General features: G+C 36.4%; 1 protein-coding gene across 19 annotated transcripts in view; it reads left to right on the top strand.

Annotated features, from left to right (window-relative positions):
* Positions 1 to 21031, top strand: part of TUT4 (terminal uridylyl transferase 4) — a 152743-nt gene that overhangs the window by 91487 nt on the left and 40225 nt on the right. For all 19 annotated transcript variants that reach the window (XM_045035822.1, XM_045035819.1, XM_045035831.1 and 16 more), the window contains 6 exons: positions 10794 to 10880; positions 12815 to 12918; positions 15840 to 15897; positions 15992 to 16095; positions 16379 to 16468; positions 19394 to 19507. In XM_045035822.1, coding sequence (XP_044891757.1) covers positions 10794 to 10880; positions 12815 to 12918; positions 15840 to 15897; positions 15992 to 16095; positions 16379 to 16468; positions 19394 to 19507 — 557 coding nt within the window. The remainder of the gene's footprint in view (positions 1 to 10793; positions 10881 to 12814; positions 12919 to 15839; positions 15898 to 15991; positions 16096 to 16378; positions 16469 to 19393; positions 19508 to 21031) is intronic.

Here is a 21031-nt window from a genome sequence, read left to right as displayed (position 1 = left end):
CTGAGGCTAAGCCTCCAATACTATGTTGAATAATGGTGGTAAGAGTGGACATCCCTGTCTTCTCCCTGACCTTAGGGGGGAAAGCTCTCAGTTTTTCCCCATTGAGGATGATATTAGCGTTGAGTCTTTCATATATGGCTTTTATGATCTCGAGGTATGATCCTTCTATCCCTATTTTCTTGAGGGTTTTTATCAAGAAAGGATGCTGTATTTTGTCAAATGCTTTCTGTGCATCTGTTGAGAGGATCATGTGGTTCTTGTCCTTTCTTTTTATTGATGTGATGAATCACATTGATTGTTTTGCAGATATTGATCCAGCCCTGCATCCCAGGTATAAATCCCACATGGTCGTAGTGAATAATTTTTTTAACGTATTGTTGGATCCAGTTGGCTGCTATCTTGGTGAGGATTTTTGCGTCCATGTTTTTAGGGAAATTGGTCTATAGTTCTTTTTAGTGGGGTCTTTGTCTGGTTTTGGAATTGAGGTAGTGCTGACTTCATAGAAAGAGTTTAGAAGTTTTCCTTCCATTTCTATTTTTTGGAACAGCTTTGAGGATAGGTGTTAACTCTTCCTTACATGTTTGATAGAATTTCCCTGGAAAGCCATTTGGCCCTGGACTCTTGTTTTTTGGGAGAGTTTCGATTACTAATTCGCTTTCTTTACTGGTTATGGGTCTGTTCAAATTTTCTATTTCTCCCTGTTTCAGTTTTGGTAGTTTATATATTTCTAGGAATTTGTCCATTTCTTCCAGATTGCGCATTTTATTGACATATAATTGCTTATAACATTCTCTTATTATTGTTTGTATTTCTGCTGTGTTGGTTGTGATCGCTCTTCTTTCTTTCTTGATTTTATTTATTTGGGTCCTTTCCTTTTTCTTTTTGATCAAACTGGCTAGGGGTTTGTCAATTTTGTTAATTCTTTCAAAGAACCAGCTTCTGGTATCATTGCTCTGTTCTACTGCTTTTTTGGTTTTGATAGCATTGATTTCTGCTCTAATCTTTATTATTTCCTGTCTTCTGCTGGTTTGGGGTTTTATATGCTGTTCTTTTTTCAGCTCTTTAAGGCATGAGGTTAGGTTGTGTATCTGAGATCTTTCTTCCTTCTTTAGGAAGGCCTGGATGGCTATATACTTCCCTCTTATGGCCACCTTTGCTGCATCCCAGAGGTTTTGGGCTGTGGTGTTATCATTTTCATTGGCTTCCATGTAGTTTTAAATTTCCTCTTTAACTTCTTGGTTAGTCCATTCATTCTTTAGTAGGCTATTCTTTAGTCTCCAAGTATTTGCTACCTCCCCAATTTTTTCTTGTGGTTGATTTCAAGTTCCATAGCATTGTGGTCTGAAAATCACGGTATGATCTTGATCTTTTTGTACTTGTTGAGGGCTGATTTGTGTGCCAGTATGTGATGTATTCTAGAGAATGTTCTATGTGCACTGGAGAAGAATATATATTCTGCTGCTTTAGGCTGAAATGTTTTGAATGTATCTGTTAAGTCCATCTGGTCCAGTGTATCATTCAAAGCCATTGTTTCCTTGTTGATTTTCTGTTGAGATGATCTGTCCATTGCTGTAAGTAGCGTGTTGAAGTCCTCTAATATTATGGTATTATTATCAATGAGTTTCTTTATGTGTATGATTAATTGATTTATATATTTGGGTGCTTCACATTTGGAGCATAACTATTTACAATTGTTAGGTCTTCTTGGTGGATAGGCCTCTTAATTATGATATAATACCCTTCTTCATCTCTTGATACAGTCTTTATTTTAAAGTCCAGATTGTCTGATGTAAGTATGGCTACTCCGGCTTTCTTTCGTTGACCACTAACACATTAGATGGTTCTCCATCCCCTTACTTTGAATCTGAAGGTGTCTTTAGGTCTAAAGTGCGTCTCTTGTAAACAGCATATAGATGGATCTTGTTTTCTTATCCATTCTGTTACCCTATGTCTTTGTTTGGAGCATTTAGTCCATTGAGATTTAGAGTGAGTACTGAAAGATATGAGTTTATTGGCATTATGTTTCTTGTAATTATGTGTTGCTTTTAAAGAGCTTAGACTCTGGATCTGTGCTGTCTAATATGGTAGCCACTATTTAAATTGAAATTAATTAAAATTAAAAATTAAATTCCTCATTTTTAGTAGCCACAACCCGAGTAGTGAGTAGTTACATGTGGCTGGTGGCTGCTGAATTGGACAGGCCAGATAGGCAACATTTCCATCACTGCATTGCTCTTGCACAGTTCTGCTCTAGATGGAAGTATGATATGTATAAAAATTGCCATAATTGGAAGCAGAATGTATTACATGCTGTAGTAGTAGGAAACAAAATGCAGGGCAAACAGTATTTTAACTGGGGTAGAACACAGGGATTGGAATTAATGATGTGGCATTTGAGTTGGACCTTGAACTCTTTTTCAGATCTAGGAGATTATACACAAAAGTGTAGGGTGTATAATTTCTTTGGGAGAATAATTGCCTTAGGTTTGGTAGAGTATAAGAAAGATAATTGAGGGAGAAAAGGCTATAAAGATATTTTGGGAAATGCCTTACATAATTTTATTCAACAAACACTTATGGTGAACCTGGGATAAACCTTCACTCAACAAATATTTTTTTAAATTATTTGCTGTGCCCAGATAAGTTAAAATTTTTGATGTAATAACATTTAGTTCCCCATTGTAATATCTCCCACTTATTTCCTATCCCACCCTCTTGCCAGGCAACCACTTACCTGCTTTTAATTGCTATCCATTAGTTTGCATTCTCTAAAGTTTTATATAAATAGAATCACCTAGAATGTACTCTTTTTCTGAGTTGGGGTCCTGGCTTCTTTCATTTAGCATAATTATTTTGAGATTCATCCATGTTATGTGTATAAATAGTTTATTCATTTTTATTGCTGAGTTGTGTTCCATTATATGGAAGAGCCACAATTTGTTTACCATCCACCTGTTGCTACAAATTTGGCTCATTTCTAAGTTTTGATTATTATAAATAAATCTGCTCTGTATATCTATGTGCAGGTCTGGGAATGGATGTACATTTTGATTTCTCTTAGGTAATACCAAGGCATTGAATAGCTGGTTTGTGGCACATTTTTCCCCACAGCTTTATTAAGATACAATACAGTACATTTGTTTTTATTTATTTATTCATTTATATGTCTTTATATGAGCTCACGGATATTTTGTACTTTGGGTTATTATCTAATACTACTTTTTCTTTTGCTCAAATTGTTCCAGATTTGGCCATTGGGAATTCTTTCAGTTGGTTCCTGTGACTTATACTCCCATCAGTGTGCGGGGTTTTTTTTTGTTTGCTTGTTCGTTTTATTTTTTATTTATTTTTTTAAGCACTTCCTTACTTTCTGGTACTACAAGATGCTCCAGGCTCATCATGTATGTTTTCTGCCCCAGTCCTGGAATTAGATACGTCTCCAAAGATCCTTGGTTCCTTTTATTGGAGAATGGTGTTAGAAACCAAGATCTGGATGCTATCGTGCTTGCTGTTATGGGCTGTTGTTGCTTCTAGGCCCTCTCTGAGTGAGAAAATTAGGTATATGCACTAACTTAAATATATGCTTGTATCTATAAAAATTTCTATATGTGACCATCTTATATTAAGTTAAACATGACTTTTGTACTGATGTCTCCAACTTGAATACATTACCACATGGCTCATTCAAGTCTCTTCTTTCTGCTTATCTGTAAATTTCCCACTCCAACAGTGAAAAAACTGGCCCCATCATCTGCTACCCATTTATTCAGTTGTTACATTTAAGTACACATGTATAACATTATCAGAACTATTATCTAATACCCCTATGGGAAATAACTTTTATCAACTATAGTACTTATGCATAATCCCTTTTGCCCTTAGTCTTACAGTGAAGTGTGTGTTTCACTTTGAGTGAAATTGTCTTACACATGTAGATTCTTTTTGTCACAGCCTGCATTCCATCCTAGTCCCCAACCACCTAGATGATATTTTTAAAATTTGCCTACTGTAAAGTTTACTCTTTGTACTGCAAAGTTCTATGGATTTTGACAAGTGCATTGTATCCTGTATTTACCATTATGGTATCATACAGAATAGTTTTACCACTTTAATAATAATAAAAAAATCACCTGTAATTCAGCTATAGGTATACCTCAGAGATATTGTGGGTTGGGTTCCAGACCACCACAATGAAGTGAGTACCACAGTAAAGTGAATTAAGTGAATTTTTTTGTTTCCCACTGCATATAAAAGTTATGTTTACACTACTCTGTCATCTATTAAGTGTCCAATAGCATTGTGTCTAAAGAAGAACAATGTATATACCTTGATTAAAAAATGCCTTATTGCTAAAAAATGCTAACCATCATCTGAGCTTTCAGCGAATCATAGTCTTTTTGTTTGTAGAGGGTCTTGTCTCATTGTTAATGGCTGCTGACTGATCAGGGTGGCTATGACAATTTCTAAAATAAGACAGCAATGAAGTTTGCCACATTAACTCTTCCTGTTATGAATGATTTCTCTGTAGTATGTGATGCTGTTAGATAGCTATTTTTTTTAATGTTTATTTGTGGGGGAAGGGGCAGAGAGCAACAAGGGAGAGACAGAATCCCAAGTAGGCTCTGTGCTGTCAGCATAAAGCCCAATGTGGGTCCCAAACCCATGAACCATGAGATCATGACCTGAGCTAAAGTCAGACACTTAGCCAACTGAGCCACCTAGGTGCCCTTAGGTAGCTGTTTTATCCATAGTGGAACTTCTTTCAAAGTTGGAGTCAGTTTTATCAACTTAAGTTTATCAACTTTATCAACAAAGTTATGTCATATTCTGAATCCTTTGTTGTCATTTCGACAATCTTTGCAGCATCTTCAGAAGTTCAGAGAATCTATCTCAGTAAGCCACTTTATTGCGCTTCCATTAGAAGCAACTCCTCATCCATTCAAATTATATCATGAGATTGCAGCAATTCAGTCACATCTTCAGGCTCCATTTCTTATTCTAGTTCCCTTGCTCTCTGCACCACATCTTTAGTTACTCCTCCACTGAAGTCTTGAACCCCTCAGAGTCACCCATGAGGGTTGGAATCAACTTCTTTCAGACTCCTCCTGTTTAGGTTTCTATTTTGATTTCTTCCCATGAATCACAGATGCTCTTAATGGCGTCTAGAATAGTGATTCCTTTCCCAGAAGATTTTCAGTTTATTTTGTACAGCTCTAAAAGAGGAATCACTATGGCAGCTATAAACTTACAGAATGGATTTCTTTTTTTAAGTTTTTAAATTTATTTTGAGAGAGAGAAAGAGAGAGTGAGCAGGGGAGGCACAGAGGTGGGGGGTGGGGTGGGGTGGGGTGGGGAGAGAATCCCAAGCAAGCTCTGTGCTGAACTCACAAACTGTGATATCATGACATTTAAATGACTGAGCCACCCAGGTACCCCACAAAATAGATTTCTTAAATGATAAGACTTGAAAGTTTAAATGACTCCTGATCCATGGACTGTGGAATAAATGGATGTTGGCTTAGCAGGCATGAAAACATTAATCTTACTATAGATCTCTGCCAGAGCTCTTGAGTGCCCAGGTGCATTGTCAATGGAACATGTTGAAAGCAATTTTTTTTTTTCTGCATTATGTCTCAACAGTGGGCTTAAAATATTCAGTAAACCATGTTACAAACAGTTTTGCTGTCATCCAGGCTTTGTTCATTTATAAAACACAGGCATAGTAGATTACATAATTCTTAAACTCTAGGATTTTTAGAATGGTAAATGAACATTGGTTCCAACTTCAAGACTCCAGCTACATCAGCCCCTAACAAGATAGTCAGCCTGTCCCTTGAAGCTTTGAAGGCAGGCATTGACTTTTCCTGTCTAGCCATGAAAGTCCTAGATAGTATCTTCTTCCATTATAAGGCTGTTTTGTCTGCATTGTTTAGTGTGGCCACCTTCATTAATGATCTCAGCTAGATATAGTGGATCACTTGTTGCTTCACCTTGCACTTTTATGTTACTCAAATGGCTTCCTCTCTCTCTTTTTAAAAAATTTTATGTACATCCAAGTTAGGTAACATATAGTATAATAATGGTTTCAGGAGTAGAATTTAATGCTTCATCATTTACATATGTAACACCCAGTGCTCATCCCAACAGGTGCCCTCCTTAATGCCCATCACCCATTTAGCCCATCCCCCCCCAGCACCCCTCCAGAGACTCTCAGTTTGTTCTCTGTGTTTAGGAGTCTCTTGTGGTTTGCCTCCCTCTCTGTTTTTATTTCTTTCCCTTATACTCATCTCTTTTGTTTTCACTTTTTTTTTTTAATGTTTATTTTTGAGAGAGAGAGACAGAGAGAGAGACAGAGTATGAGTGGGGGAGGGGCAGAGAGGGAGGGAGACACAGAATCCAAAACAAGCTCAAGGCTCTGAGAGGCCAGCATAGAGCCTGACGTGGGGCTCGACCCCACGAACTGTGGGTTCATGACCCAAACTTACACACACACTGCACATCTTTATCCATTCATCAGTCAGTGGAAATTTGGGCTCTTTTTCTATAATTTGGCTATCGTTAATAGTATTGTTACAAACATTGGGGTGCCTGTGCCCTTTGAATCAGCATTTTTGTATCTTTTGGATAAACACCTACTGGTGCTTGGTCATAGGGTAACTTTATTTTTAATTTTTTGAGGAACCTCCATACTATTTTTCAGAGTGGCTGCACTAGTTTGCATTCCCACCCACAGTATAAAAGTGTTCCCCTTTCTCCGCATCCTTGCCAACATCTTTTGTTTCCTGAATTGTTAATTTTAGCCATTCTCACAAGTGTGAGGTGGTATCTCATTGTGGTTTTGATTTCTGTTTCCCTGATGATGAGTGATATTGAACATCTTTTCATGTGTCTGTTAGCCATCTGGATGTCTTCTTTGAAAAAGTGTTCATGTCTTTTGCCCATTCCTTCACTGGATTATTTGTTTTTGGGTGTTGAGTTTGATAAGTTCTTTATAAATTTTGGATACTAACCCTTTATATGATAAGTCATTTGCAAATATCTTCTCCCATTCTGTCGGTGCCTTTTAGTTTTGTTGAATGTTCTTTTGCTGTGCTGAAGGTTTTTATAAACTTGATGAGGTCCCAGTAGTTCATTTTTGCTTTTGTTTCCCTAGCCTCCAGAGACATGCCTAGTAAGAAGTTGCTGTGGTCGAGGTCAAAGGGGTTGTTGCCTGTTTTCTCCTCTAGGATTTTGATGGTTTCCTATCTTACATTTAGGTCTTTCGTTCATTTTTAGTTTGTTTTTGTGTATGGTGTAAGTTCATTCTCCTGCATGTCACTGTCCAGTTTTCCCAACACCATTTGCTGAAGAGGTTATCTTTTTTCCATTGGTTATTCTTTCCTGCTTTGTCGAAGATTAGTTGGCCATACGTTTGTGGGCCCATTTCTGGGTTCTCTATTATTTCCTTGATTTGTGTGTCTGTTTTTTCACCAGTACCATACTGTCTTGATGATAACAGCTTTGTAATATAGCTTGAAGTCTGTAATTGTGATGCCTCCAGCTTTGGTTTTCTTTTTCAACAGGACTTTGGCCATTTAGGGCCTTTTGTTGGTTCCATACAAATTTTAGAATTGTTTGTTCTAGCTCTGTGAAGAATGCTGATGTTATTTTGATAGGGATTGCATCGAATGTGTAGATTGCTTTGGGTAGTATTGACATTTTAACAATATTTATTCTTTTGATCCATGAGCATGGAATGTTTTTCCATTTCTTTGTGTCATCTTCAGTTTCTTCCATAAGCTTTCTATTGTTTTCATCATACATATCTTTTACCTCTTTGGTTAGGTATATTCCTAGGTATTTTATGGGTTTTGGTGCAATTGTAAATGGGATCGATTCCTTGATTTCTCTTTTTTTGCTGCTTCATTATTGGTGTATAGAAATGCAACTGATTTCTGTTAATTGATTTTATATCCTGCCACTTTGCTGAATTCATGTATCAGTTTTAGCAGTTTTTTGGTGGAGTCTTTCAGGTTTTCCATGTAGAGTATCATGTCATCTGCAGAGAGTGAAAGTTGACTTCTTCCTTGCTGATTTGGATACCTTTTATTTCTTTTTGTTGTCTGATTGCTGAGGCTAGGATTTCCAGCACTATGTTGAACAACAGTGGTGAGAGTGGACATCCCTGTCGTGTTCCTGACCTTAGGGGGAAAGCTCTCAGTTTTTCCCCATTGAGGATGATATTAGCTGTGAGTCTTTCGTATATGGCCTTTATGATGTTGAGGTATGTTCCTTCTATCCCTACTTTCTTGAGGGTTTTTAATCAAGAAAGGATGCTGTATTTTGTTCAGATTGCTGCTTTTCTTAAACCTCGTGAACCTCTGCTAGCTTCAAGCTTTTTGTTTTGCAGCTTCCTCACCTCAGCCTTCATAGAATTGAAGAGAATTAGAAACTTGCTCTGGATTAGGCTTTGGCTTAAGCGAATGTTGTGGCTGGTTTGATCTATTCAGACCCACTTATACTTTCTCCATGTCAGTAATAAGGCTGTTTCACTCTCTTATCATTCGTGTGTTCACTGGAGTACCACTTTTAATTTCCTTCAAGAACTTTTCCTTTGTATTCACAACTTGGCTGTTTGGTGCAAGAGCCTAGCGCTCAGCCTATCTTGACTTCTGACATGCCTTCCTTACAAGCTTTATTATTTCTAGCTTTTGAGTTAAAGTGAGAGACATGTGATACTTGTTTTCATTTGAACACTTAGAGGCCATAATAAGGTTATTGACTGGTCTAATTTCAGTAGCATGTTGTCTCAGAAAATGGAGAGCCCTAAGGAGAGGGAGAGAGGTGGGGGAAATGGGTGGTCAGTGGAGCATCCAGAACACACACAAAATTTATTAAGTTTGTCATCTTATGTGGGTACAGTTTATGGCACCCCAAGACAATTACAATGGTAGCATCAAAGGTCACTGAACATAGGTAATCATAACATATAATAATGAAAAAGTTTGAAATGTTGTGAGATTGATGGGGGGTGGGAGGGAGGGGAAGGTGGGTGATAGGTATTAAGGAGGGCACCTTTTGGGATGAGCACTGGGTGTTGTATGGAAACCAATCTGACAATAAATTTCATATATTGAAAAAAAAATAAAAGTAAAAAACAAAAAAACAAAGATAGGAACAAAAAGAAAAAAAAAAGAAAAAAAAAGAAATGTCGTGAGAATTACTAAAATGTGACACAGACATGAAGTGAGCAAGTGCTGTTGGAGAAATGGTGCTTGGTAGACTTGCTCAGTGTAGGGTTGCCACAGAACTTCATTTTGTGAAAATCACAGTATCTGCAAAGGGCAGTAAAGCAAAGTGTAATAAAATGAGGTATGCCTGTATTCAGCTTGCAAACACAGATGCTACATTTGTTTTTCAAAAGTTGAATATTAGTTTAAATCATTACAGTAAATTACTCCTTTGTTCCTATTACTGTATTAACTCTTGGGGATGAGTCTAGAGGAGGCGATAGAAAAGAAAAACGATTACTCTTTTTATTTTTTTTAATTGGTATTTGAATTTTTTTTTTAATCTTTATTTATTTTTGAGAGAGAGAGACAGACAGACAGACAGAGTGCAAGCGGGGGAGGAACAGAGAGAGAGGGAGACACAGAATCCGAAGCAGGCTCCAGGCTCCGAGCTGTCAGCACAGAGCCTGACACAGGGCTCGAACCCACAAGCTGTGAGTTCATGACCTGACCCGAAGTCGGATGCTTAACTGACTGAGCCACCCAGGTGCCCCGGAAAAAGAGTACTCTTAAGAATATTTGGTCTTGGGGCACCTGGGTGGATCAGTCGGTTAAGCGGCCGACTTCGGCTCAGGTCATGATCTCGTGGTCCGTGAGTTCGAGCCCCGCGTCGGGCTCTGTGCTGACAGCTCAGAGCCTGGAGCCTGTTTCAGATTCTGTGTCTCCCTCTCTCTGACCCTCCCCCGTTCATGCTCTGCCTCTCTCTGTCTCAAAAATAAATAAACGTTAAAAAAAAAAAAAAGAATATTTGGTCTTATGTGGAAAAATAATGTGAACATAAATGGAATACCTAGAAAATTAAATGGTTAGTACAAATTGGCAAGTGCTTTGGAGAACTAAGGAAATTAATTTAAGGAGAAGTCATTGAAGGCTGTGGTTGGGCAAAGCAGTTTATAGAAAAGATCTTGACCATGTATTTGAGGGAACTGCTAGGTTTGAATGGGTCAGGTACCTCGCATAACAAGATGAGTATTGATTTAACAGGTAGGAAAAACAAGCATTTTTTGGGAGCGAGCAGAATGTCTGCAGAAAACAATATTAAATAATTTGTAGAAGTAAATATATTTTGCAGATATTTCATAGAGGAATGATCATGTGAAATGTACATAGACCTATAAAAAATATTTTTCTGTGCTCCCTCTGCCCCTTCCTTCCCTAGTAATATTTACGATTTTAAAGTCAGAGAAGTTAACAAATAATGAAATTAAAAAAATTTTTTTTTAATGTTTTGTTTATTTTTGAGAGAGAGCAAGTGAGTGAGCATGAGCAGGGCAGGGGCAGAGAGAGAGAGGGAGTTACAGAATCTGAAGCAGGCTACATGCTCTGAGCTGTCAGCACAGAGCCTGATGCGGGGCTCGAACCCACAGACCGTGAGATCATGACGAGCCGAAGTCAGACGCTTAACTGACTGAACCACCCAGGCACCCCACAAATAATGAAATTTTAAGTAAAGAGTTTAGGATAAAAAATTGATGACTTTTTCAGATTCTGTTTTCCTTACTTTTTTCCTTTTTCTTTTTTTAGATGAGTTATCACCACCCTTTTCTGAACAACACAACAGGGAGCAAATTTTAATTGGCTTGGAAAAGTTTATTCAAAAAGAATATGATGGTATGTCATATGTTAAAAATTGATTGTTTTTGTTATTATAGCCACCCAATCAGAGTTTTGTTTATTTTAAGTGTTCATTGAATGTTATGGTTAGGTACTAAAACAGGTGCTGGGAATATAGTACCAATACAAAAGGTGAAACCTGCTTTCATAAAACTTATATTAAGAGGAATAGACAGAGTCAACTAACAGGTATACAATTTAATATCAGGAAATAATAAATGCTATTGAAGTACAGGAGTTGAAAGGATAGTGATGGAGTAGTTCTCTCTACTATTATGGTAGTTCTCTGATAAAGTCACATTTGAAGAGAGCCATGAATAATATGAGGGAGCAAGTTATATGAATGTCTAAGGAGAGAACATTCTAGAGAGAAAGAGTAGCAAGTACAAATACTCCAAGGTTGAATTATGTTTGGTATGCTTGAAGGCCATGCAGGAAGTCAGTGTGTCTGGAGTGGAGTTGTGAGGTAGACTGTAATAGAAAGATGAGGTCTGAGACATAGTCTAGAGATTGAGTCATTAGGGCCTTATAGATGTTGGTAGAAGGACTTTGAATTTTGAGTGTCTAATGAGAAGCTTCTGGAAGTTAACACTTAAGTGGTATGATCTGAGAGAGTAGAGTATGGGTCCATAAGAATAGAAGCAAGTGGAACATTTAAAAACTGTTGTATACATTCAGATGAGACATAATAACATCTGAAAGAGTCAATGAAAGGGGGTCAAATTTAGGACATATTTTGAGTGTAGAACTAATAAGATTTGCTGAAGTCTTACATGTTAGATATGAAGGAAAAAAAAGGTGTCAAGGACAGTTTCAAAGCTTTTACCTGAGTAGTTGGGTGGTACTGTTTAACTGAGATGGCAAAAATAGTAGAAGGAATAGGTTTTGGGCATGGGGATGAAGAATCGAGAGTTTTGTGGCCAAATATTTTAGGAAATGATAAAGAGTTGATTTATAATGGAATGAATGTATATTATGAAAGATCTGTTATATAAGATTACATTTTCCATTATATTTGCTAGTATATACAGTCCTGATCAAATCTAAGTATTATATTTAGCTTATGCACATTTTTATTTGCTGATGAACATAGCTTCTTTCATGTTTCTCAGTTGCCATTGAAATTTCAAGTTGGACATCAGAACTGAATTGGAGGATTAGGTTTTGAAAATGTAGAATTTGTTTTTTAACTGTGTAATCTACAGGAATTAATATGGAAAGAAATCCAATCCAGTTAAGGTACAGCTTGTTTGAAGTGGTAGCTGTTACTGACTGACACTAAATATGAAAGGATAATCCCATCATAATTTATATCAAATGGATTAATCACTCACTTTGGGAGGAGAATTAATTCTATGTACTTAGGTGATATTTGTAAAACTACTTGAATTGTGCCCCGAAAAAACTAGTTTACTAATTTCTAGGAGGTAAATCTCTAAATATTAAACTTTACTATTGGTAGTGTTGTGGAGAATGAAGAAAAGTGGATGAATTTATGAGTTAGTTACATTGAAAGCAGCTAATGGACTTGGTGATTGTTTGGATGTAGAAGCTGAGAGAGAGTGGTATTAAGAATAACACATATATCTCTGATGTGGGCAATTGGGTAAAAATACTATTTGCTGAGAATAGGGATTATAGGAGCAATAGTAGGTTTGAGGTGAAGTTGAAGGTTTAGTTTTGACTTGTTGAATTTATGATGTCTGTAGAAAAATGTAAATAGCAGTTAGAAACATGGGTTGTGGGAACTTGGGCAAAAGATCTGGGCTTTAGATGAATGTTTTGGAATTTCTCAGTATATCTGGCAACGGAAGGTAATTTAAGCTGTCAAAGTGGACAAGAGCATCTTGTGTTAGTCCATTAGTAGGTAATAAAAGACTTCTCTTTCCTACGAATTATAAAACTTTTGACTTTTGTTTTCCTTTACTTAGAAAAGGCCAGATTGTGCTTATTTGGCTCTTCTAAGAATGGATTTGGATTTCGTGATAGTGATCTGGATATTTGTATGACCCTGGAAGGCCATGAAAATGCAGAGGTAAGAGCTAGTGTCTGGAAAGGGATGTGGAAGTTTATTTTTTTCCAGTGGTGAATATATTTGAAATTATGTATGTAGTATTGGTAAAAATATATGGTACCATTCTTTGTGTAAATATATCAGCAATTGTAGTATTTGAAATGTAAAAGCATTTAGCACTATCATTTTAGAAGACATTCAAATCTCTAAGTAAATTTACTGTTTCAATAATTTTATATCATGAAAACAATGTCACTGAGTTAAAAGTGCTTTGTATTGAATTTTTGGGAGAAGTTAATATACCATAGAGTTGTAGTTTTTTCCATTAGAACCAATGGGAAGCTGGTGCTACACTACGAGTGAACATTGATCTCACTTTCTCTGTCTTTTCATATCTCTTCTGTTAAGTGATATCTTTGTATCACTAAAGATAGAAAATAAAGGTGGGCATCTAATTTATAAGTAGGTTGTATTGTACAAGTTATTTAGAATTTGTGAGCAATTAGAAGACATTTTTTCCCATAAAGCATTATTATAAATGTTGCATTCTAGGATAGCTTCTAGTAAAGAAACGCATTTTGGGTGGGAAGGGGAACTAACAGTTATTGAGGCCTCATTTCATTCTTACAACCACCTTCGAGGTAGATAATTTCCCCCATTTTACAGATGAGGAAACTGAGGCTTTGAGAGATATACTGACTTGCCCAAGTTCACACAGCTAGTAAATGTTCGAGCCGGGATTCGTACCCAGGTCTGTCTGACTCCACAGTTCATGCTCTTTCCATTGTATCTCACTGCTTCTCTGTAATTTATTTAACCCATAATGTAGCTGAAATTTAGTACTAATAGTACTGTAGAACCTAATCACTACTTTTGGAATTTCACTGTGAGATGCCAGGAGCAGACCTTCCCCCAGAGCAGTCTCAGCAGTGAGAGTGGGTACTTGTGCTTTCTTTCTTCGTGTATCAGCCTTCAGTAGTGGGAACAAGATTGTCCAAGCTCCACTAAAGAAAGGGACTGATTGGACAGGGAAGTATCCCAGGCCTTCCTAGCAGCCACTAAAAAGGAGGGGATCCCTATAGTTGCTCATTCCTTTAGGAACATAGCTGTTGGAATTTATGTTTCAAGATCAGGGACTGCTTGCAAGATTGGGGTGTGGCCAAGCTTCTGGCATCTGTAGTGGTGTCAGTATAGAGTGTTATTATAAAAGAATTCAGAATCGTGTACTGTGGGTTTCTGAACATTTTTTCAAAAGGTGGCTTTTAAATTGTTAGAATCAGAGTGAAGATGGCAGAACCATAGTAAAGATGGCAGAGTAAACATGTCTGGTTGATCCTTATTTCTGGCCCTAAGAAACTGCTTCTAGTATTAACATCTTATTCTTTTTTTTCCTTGTAATTAGTTAATTCTTTCTGGGAGAGAGAGAGAGCGTGCATTTGTGTGCATGTGAGTAGGGGAGGGGCAGGAAGGAAAGGGAGAGAGAGATTCTTAAGCAGGCTCCATGCCCAGTGCAGAGGCTGATGCAGGGCTCCGTCTCATGACTGTGAGATCATGACCTGAGCTGAAATCAAAAGTTGATGCTTAACCAGTTGAGCCACCCAGGCGCCCTTAATATCTTATTCTTTAAAAAATGGAAAAGTTGTAAATGTTTTAGTTCTCCTTAACTAACTTCTGCTCGGTGCCATCTACTTGGAAATAGGCTTCCCCTCTCCATTTTGAAGAGCAAGAATTGAGGGAGTAGGAAATGATTTTACCCAGGGAAGAGGTTAGGGTTTAGATACCTTCTATGTAAAATTTAATAGTCAGACTCTAGTCACTAAGGGTTTGTCTGTTATATATATAATCTGTGCCATTAACATTGGAAAGTTGAAACAATAAAAAAAATTAAATTTGCTTCTAGATGAGCCATAGTTGAAACTTATAATTTAGCATAAATTGTATCCTTGCATAATAAAGAGAAAAATTATCTCTTATTTTATTATGTGTTAATTAGTAACTAAAGGTTCCCTTGAAATCCTCACGTTAAGTTGTAATAGCTTCTGGTCTCTTATAGCTAAAAAGAGCACGTTAGGGATATACAAAAGTGATTTTAGTAGAAAGTGTGGGCACTGATGTATATACCATTCAACTTAATCCATTTAATTTATAATGCCATTATCTCCCTATTCCTTGTATCACGGTTATTGTTACATTTCAACTCTGCTGTCTCTGGTTTAAAAAAAATCAATATATTTCAATTTGTGGGGGTAAGAATTTTCTTGAAAAAGTAGATTGTGTAATAATTGGATTACTTTTCCTCATCAACATAGTAATAATAATAATAATAATAATAGCTCACAGACTTAAAGTGCTTATTTTGTGCCAAGCATGCTGCTTAATGCTTTCATACATGTCTCGTGTAATTCTTCCAACTACTTGGTAGGGTAGACATTTATCATTATCTTGATTTTATAGTATTAGGCTCCGAGGGTTAAGGATTCACAGTCACACAGCTAGTTAATACTTAGTTGAAGATTGTTTGTCTAAATTCAGAGCCTATGTTCTTAATCACTGTACTGTTTTACCTTCACCATATCCATCCTTAGTTACATATTCACATATTTGAAAACAGTATTCTCTTGTCTTTGTGCTTCTCACACTTTAATGTGGATGTGAATTACCTGGGAATCTTGTTAAAATGCAGATTATGATTCACTAGATTGGGGCGGGGCCTGAGATTCTGTCTTTCTGTCAAGTTTCCAGACGATGCTGATACTGCAGGTCTATAGACCACATACTTTGAGTAGCAAGGGTGTATTTGTATACCCTTATACATATATAAGTAGAGCTTATAGCTAGCTGGAGATTTGAAATGCTAGTATTAAATGCCTCATTACAGTAGAATTTGCACAAGGCCAAATTGAGTTAGACAAACTTTATTATTTGTTTCTTTTGTTTTTTAGAAATTAAACTGTAAGGAAATAATTGAAAATTTGGCAAAAATTCTTAAGAGACATCCAGGTATGAATTTAAATTATAGCTTTAAAACAACAAAATATTTTTTAGCTTTATGAAAAACATAATGAAATTTTTGTGTTTGTTTGTCTTAAATCAGGTTTAAGAAACATTTTGCCTATAACTACTGCCAAAGTGCCTATAGTAAAATTTGAACATAGACGAAGTGGTTTAGAAGGCGATATCAGTTTATATAATACATTGGTGAGTTTCTCTTTCTGTATAGACCCAGGTATTTGTTATTTTAAAAGTTTACAGATCACTGACCATTTATGTTTAGATGTTTCAAATGTATTTTAAGACAAAAATATTTTTATGACTCGTCTTGATATTTCCTTCACATTGTGATTAGTTTTTGATTCATTTATAGGTATTTTAAGTTTTACAATTATATATTTTATTTGGATTGTATTATATCTTTTTATCTGATTTCTGAGTTTAATTTTAATAAATTTGAAATGCTTTCCAATATGTAATTATTTTTCAGGCTCAACATAACACAAGAATGCTAGCTACTTATGCAGCTATTGATCCTAGAGTACAATACTTGGGATATACTATGAAAGTGTTTGCAAAGGTATTTATTAAATAGTTAATGATCTGCTTTGTTATAATACTCATGATAGTTAAGATGATATATATGGATGTCAGACTTGTGGCAAATATCTTCTCAGTTTTACTTGGCTGAGCTTTTATTTTATTATTTTTAATGTGTACTTGTTTTTAAAGCTTATTTTTTGGGGCGCCTGGGTGGCGCAGTCGGTTAAGCGTCCGACTTCAGCCAGGTCACGATCTCGCGGTCTGTGAGTTCGAGCCCCGTGTCGGGCTCTGGGCTGACGGCTCAGAGCCTGGAGCCTGTTTCTGATTCTGTGTCTCCCTCTCTCTCTGCCCCTCCCTTGTTCATGCTCTGTCTCTCTCTGTCCCAAAAATAAATAAATGTTGAAAAAAAAAATTAAAAAAAAAAAAGCTTATTTTTTTATTTTGTGTAAGAGAGTGTGAGTGAGTGGGGGAGGGGCAGAGAGAGGGAGAGAGAGAATCCCAAACAGGCTCCATGGTGTCCGTGTAATGCAGAGCCCAATGTGGGGCTCAGTTCCACAAACCATGAATGCATGACCTGAGCCAAAATCAAGAGGTGGATGCTTAACCAACTGAGCACCCAGATGCCCCTGTTTATTTGTTTTGAGAGAGAGAGAGAGAGGGCATGTGCACGTGCTAACACTTGTGTGTAGCAAGGTAGGGACAGAGAAGAAGAGAGAATCCCAAGCAGGCTCCACACTGTCAACACAGAGCCAGATGCAGGGCTCGAATTCATGACTGAGATCATGACCTAATCCGAAATCAAGAGTTGGATGCCCAACCAACAGAGCCACTCAGGTGCCTCATTACTTATCTGAGCTTTTAAAGGGAAGCACTCTATTAAATGGTTTAAATTTATACCTGTTAGAGTAGGGTGAGTCTTCTTAGTTTTTTCCTGTGTGTGCTCTATTCCTATGTGCAATACTTTCGTAAATTTCTCAGTGGAGTAAAGATTTTCAGCCCCAGGTCTGGGAGTTGGCATATCATACTGAGTTAGGTAAGAATCTCTGAGTTAGGAAATCTGAGATTTGGGTCTAGTCATAAATTTTTCTAAGAAAACAAAACAATAAAATGTTGTGTTTCTTCTGTTATAACACTTATAAACTGAATTCTGTTTTCTTGTTTTTCACTAAGTGTGTAAACTCTATGAAGATGGAGACCTGTATCCCCAGTTTAGCGTACCAGCTTTGTGGTAGCTATTCAGTAAACAGTTAATTTTGTGAATGTGTTTGTGGAAGACTTCTAGTAGTGGAGTGAGTTGGTCACATTTTCATTTAGTAAAATCCACTCTTCCAGCAGGAAGACATATTTGTTTAGATATTCCTTTAGCATGTCTGTGGACAGAGGTCATCTTAGAAAAGAATGATGGAGTGCCTGGGTGGCTTAGTTAAGCATCCGACTTCGGCTCAGGTCATGATCTCACAGTTTGTGGGTTTGAGCCCCACATCGGGCTCTGTGCAGATAGTTCAGAGCCTGGAGTCTGCTTCAGATTCTGTGTCTCCCTCTCTCTCTGCCCCTCCTCTGCTGGCACTCTTTCTCTCTCAAAAATAAACAAACATTTAAAACAATTTTAAAAAAAGAAAAGAATGGCATTCAGACACATTCTCAAATCATATTTGATATGGCTACTTTTGGATTCACCTCACAGAATAATTTTAGCATGACCATTTGCAACTACGTGGATGGAACTGGAGGGTATTATGCTAAGTGAAATTAGTCAGAGAAAGACAAAAATCATATGACTTCAATCATATCAGGACTTTAAGAGACAAAATAGATGAACATAAGGGAAGGGAAACAAAAATATAAAAACAGGGAGGGACAAAACAGAAGAGACTCATAAATATGGAGAACAAACTGAGGGTTACGGGGAGAGGTTGTGGGAGGGGGGGATGGGCTAAATGGGTAAGGGGCACTAAGGAATCTACTCCTGAAGTCATTGTTGCACTATATGCTAAATAACTTGGATGTAAATTTTAAAAAATAAAAAATAAAACAAGTTAAAATTTAAAAAAAGTAATTTTAGCATCATGGGTCTGTACTCTTGTGGAGTTGTGGCAATGAAATTTAAAAGTGTTTCATATCAGAAATCATTCCTCTCCCTTTATATGTCAGCTAAAGTCTTAGTGGAAGTCTCTGAGAATTCTTTCATGATATTTTTCAATTAAAAATTTTGTTTTGAATAGTCAACTTATTCATGTGTTTTGAATTTAAAAGGTCTAAAGGGATTTCTGCTGGAAAATCTCTTGTCCACACCTGTCTCCTAGCTAACCAGTGCACCTTGCTGGAGGCAACTGGTGTTAAAAAGTTCCTCTGTGCCTTCCCATAAATATGTCAGTATAAGCAAATACATAAATTTCTTATCTCCTTTTTATTACAGGTATAAATATACTGAAAACATTGTTTTGTATTTTGCTTTCCTCACTGAATAATAGATAGAAATTATTTTCTATTAGTATACTAGAGCTTTTTTGTTCCTTTTTTTTTCCTTGTTCTTTTTTAATGGTGACACCCTGTTCCATAGTGTAGTCATCAGTTTTTTAAAACCTGTGCCCCACTGATGAGTCTTGTTTCTATTTTTTTGCTGTTAAAATAGTGCTATAATAAAAAAAAAATTTAAGTTATTTCACATGTTTTTTGGTGTTTTTGCAGGATAAATCCTTAGAACAGAATTGCTAGGTTAAGTAAGATATACTTTTGTAATTTTGATATTGCCAAATTATTCTTCATAGATTTTATGCTAATTTATACTGCCATCTGTAATGTACAAGAGGGCCTGTTTGCCCATCCTCATAATAGTTTGTTGTTAGCTTTTGGATATTTGACATTTTGATGGGTTAAAAAAATAGTGTCTTCATGTAGTCAGTACTTCTGCATGGAATAAGATTCTGAAGTTTTATGTTCAATAATATTTCTGTTTCTTTAGCGATGTGACATTGGAGATGCTTCCAGGGGAAGTTTATCTTCATATGCTTATATCCTTATGGTGCTGTACTTTCTGCAGCAGAGAAAACCACCTGTTATCCCAGTTCTACAAGAGGTAGGTTTTTAAAGTGTAAAGGAGTTTCTTGTGAAAATTGATCTACACATAGTAGATCTTGTGTAGTTTATGAGATCATGAAGGAATTTTTCCAGCATGGACAATTCTGAGTTTTCTTCTTCCTTTAATGTTATAATCATATAATGAACTTTTTTGCAAAATTCATTATGGGAGAATATAGACTACCAAAAGAATAATAGATGAACAGAACTATTAAATATCTTTTGCAACAGTTTTGTATTTCATAGTATTAGAGTATTGCAGATGATTATGAAAGTCTTGTAGCCATCGATGAACTCATACATTATATCATCTCAGATGCAAATATAAAGTTTCTTCTCTCCATAGTATTCTCCCTTCCCCTGCCTGGCAATGAGGTTTGGTATATTCTTGTGTATACTTTGGTCAACTTTGTGAATTTTTGTTGAGAGAAAACCCAAGGAAATTCTTCCTCATCTCTGTAAGGGTATGTTAATTGCAGTAAGTGTAAGAGTGTACATCAGAAGAAACAGATTGTACTCCTTTTCATTCAGATTTGGTGACTTAAGGATTCTCTTTTTGTAGCCAATTTATACTCTGTTATAGATTTAAGGGATTTCTTAATCATCTGTCTTTTCCTCCTCATTCTTGGCACAATGTGTATTTGCAAGCATTAGGGGAATCCAGTTCTAATTTCTTAGGAAAGTGTTTATTTTCACATAAAGAGAAGAATCAGTTAGAATTGCTTGGCAGTTCACATATTCTGACTTCACATAAACCGATAATCATGGCAGAAAAGAAAATCACACAATAAGCAAGCCAAATGGTGAATGTCAGATAGCCCTAGTAAATTTTAAAAAGTTCTAATGAATGTCATGTGCTTATAGCAGCATTTCCTTGCCCCTTTTTAAGATAACAATGGAAAGGAATCAAAAATTTCAAATATCCTTTCTTGGCAGAAAATTTTAAGTTGCTGAATTTATGTTGAATGATGTGGTTTTTGACAAAGTTGTTCACAGTAGGATGCTTAAAATTTATCATGAATTAATGAGGCCTGACAAGGCCAGGATCATTCTCTGTATTAGTCCATTGTTAACGGCTTTAAATTTGGGGATCTTAAATGCATTATTGCCCAGGAATACCATAGCAGCCATTTACTATGATTTGCTATGACTTCGACAGAATACCATGACTAAAATGGAACACAAAATTTGTTTTCATGGTGGTTTGTCTGTGTTGTGTAATTACATTACCCATGAATGAGATACCACTAAGGTAGCACTATATAATGGAAAGAGCAGGCGCATGATTTTGGAGCCAGAGATACCTGATCTGAATCCTAATTCTGACATTGTGGCTTTCAAAAAGTTGCCTAACGGCCACTAGTCTGAGTTTCATCAACAGTAATAATGTAGTAGTATTATTTCAGTATTGATATAAGGTACAGAGAAATCGGATGCTTTTGCATATAGTAGGTGCTAAATGGTGCATGTTTTATTATCATCATCATCATTAGCAGATTTTTAAATATTATTACTGGGAAAA

This window comes from Felis catus, chromosome C1, assembly GCF_018350175.1.
Source record: "Felis catus isolate Fca126 chromosome C1, F.catus_Fca126_mat1.0, whole genome shotgun sequence".
NCBI classification, from domain to species: domain Eukaryota; kingdom Metazoa; phylum Chordata; class Mammalia; order Carnivora; family Felidae; genus Felis; species Felis catus.
The sequence above is the reverse complement of the archived record's forward strand: the minus strand, read 5'-3'. Positions and strand labels throughout refer to the sequence as shown.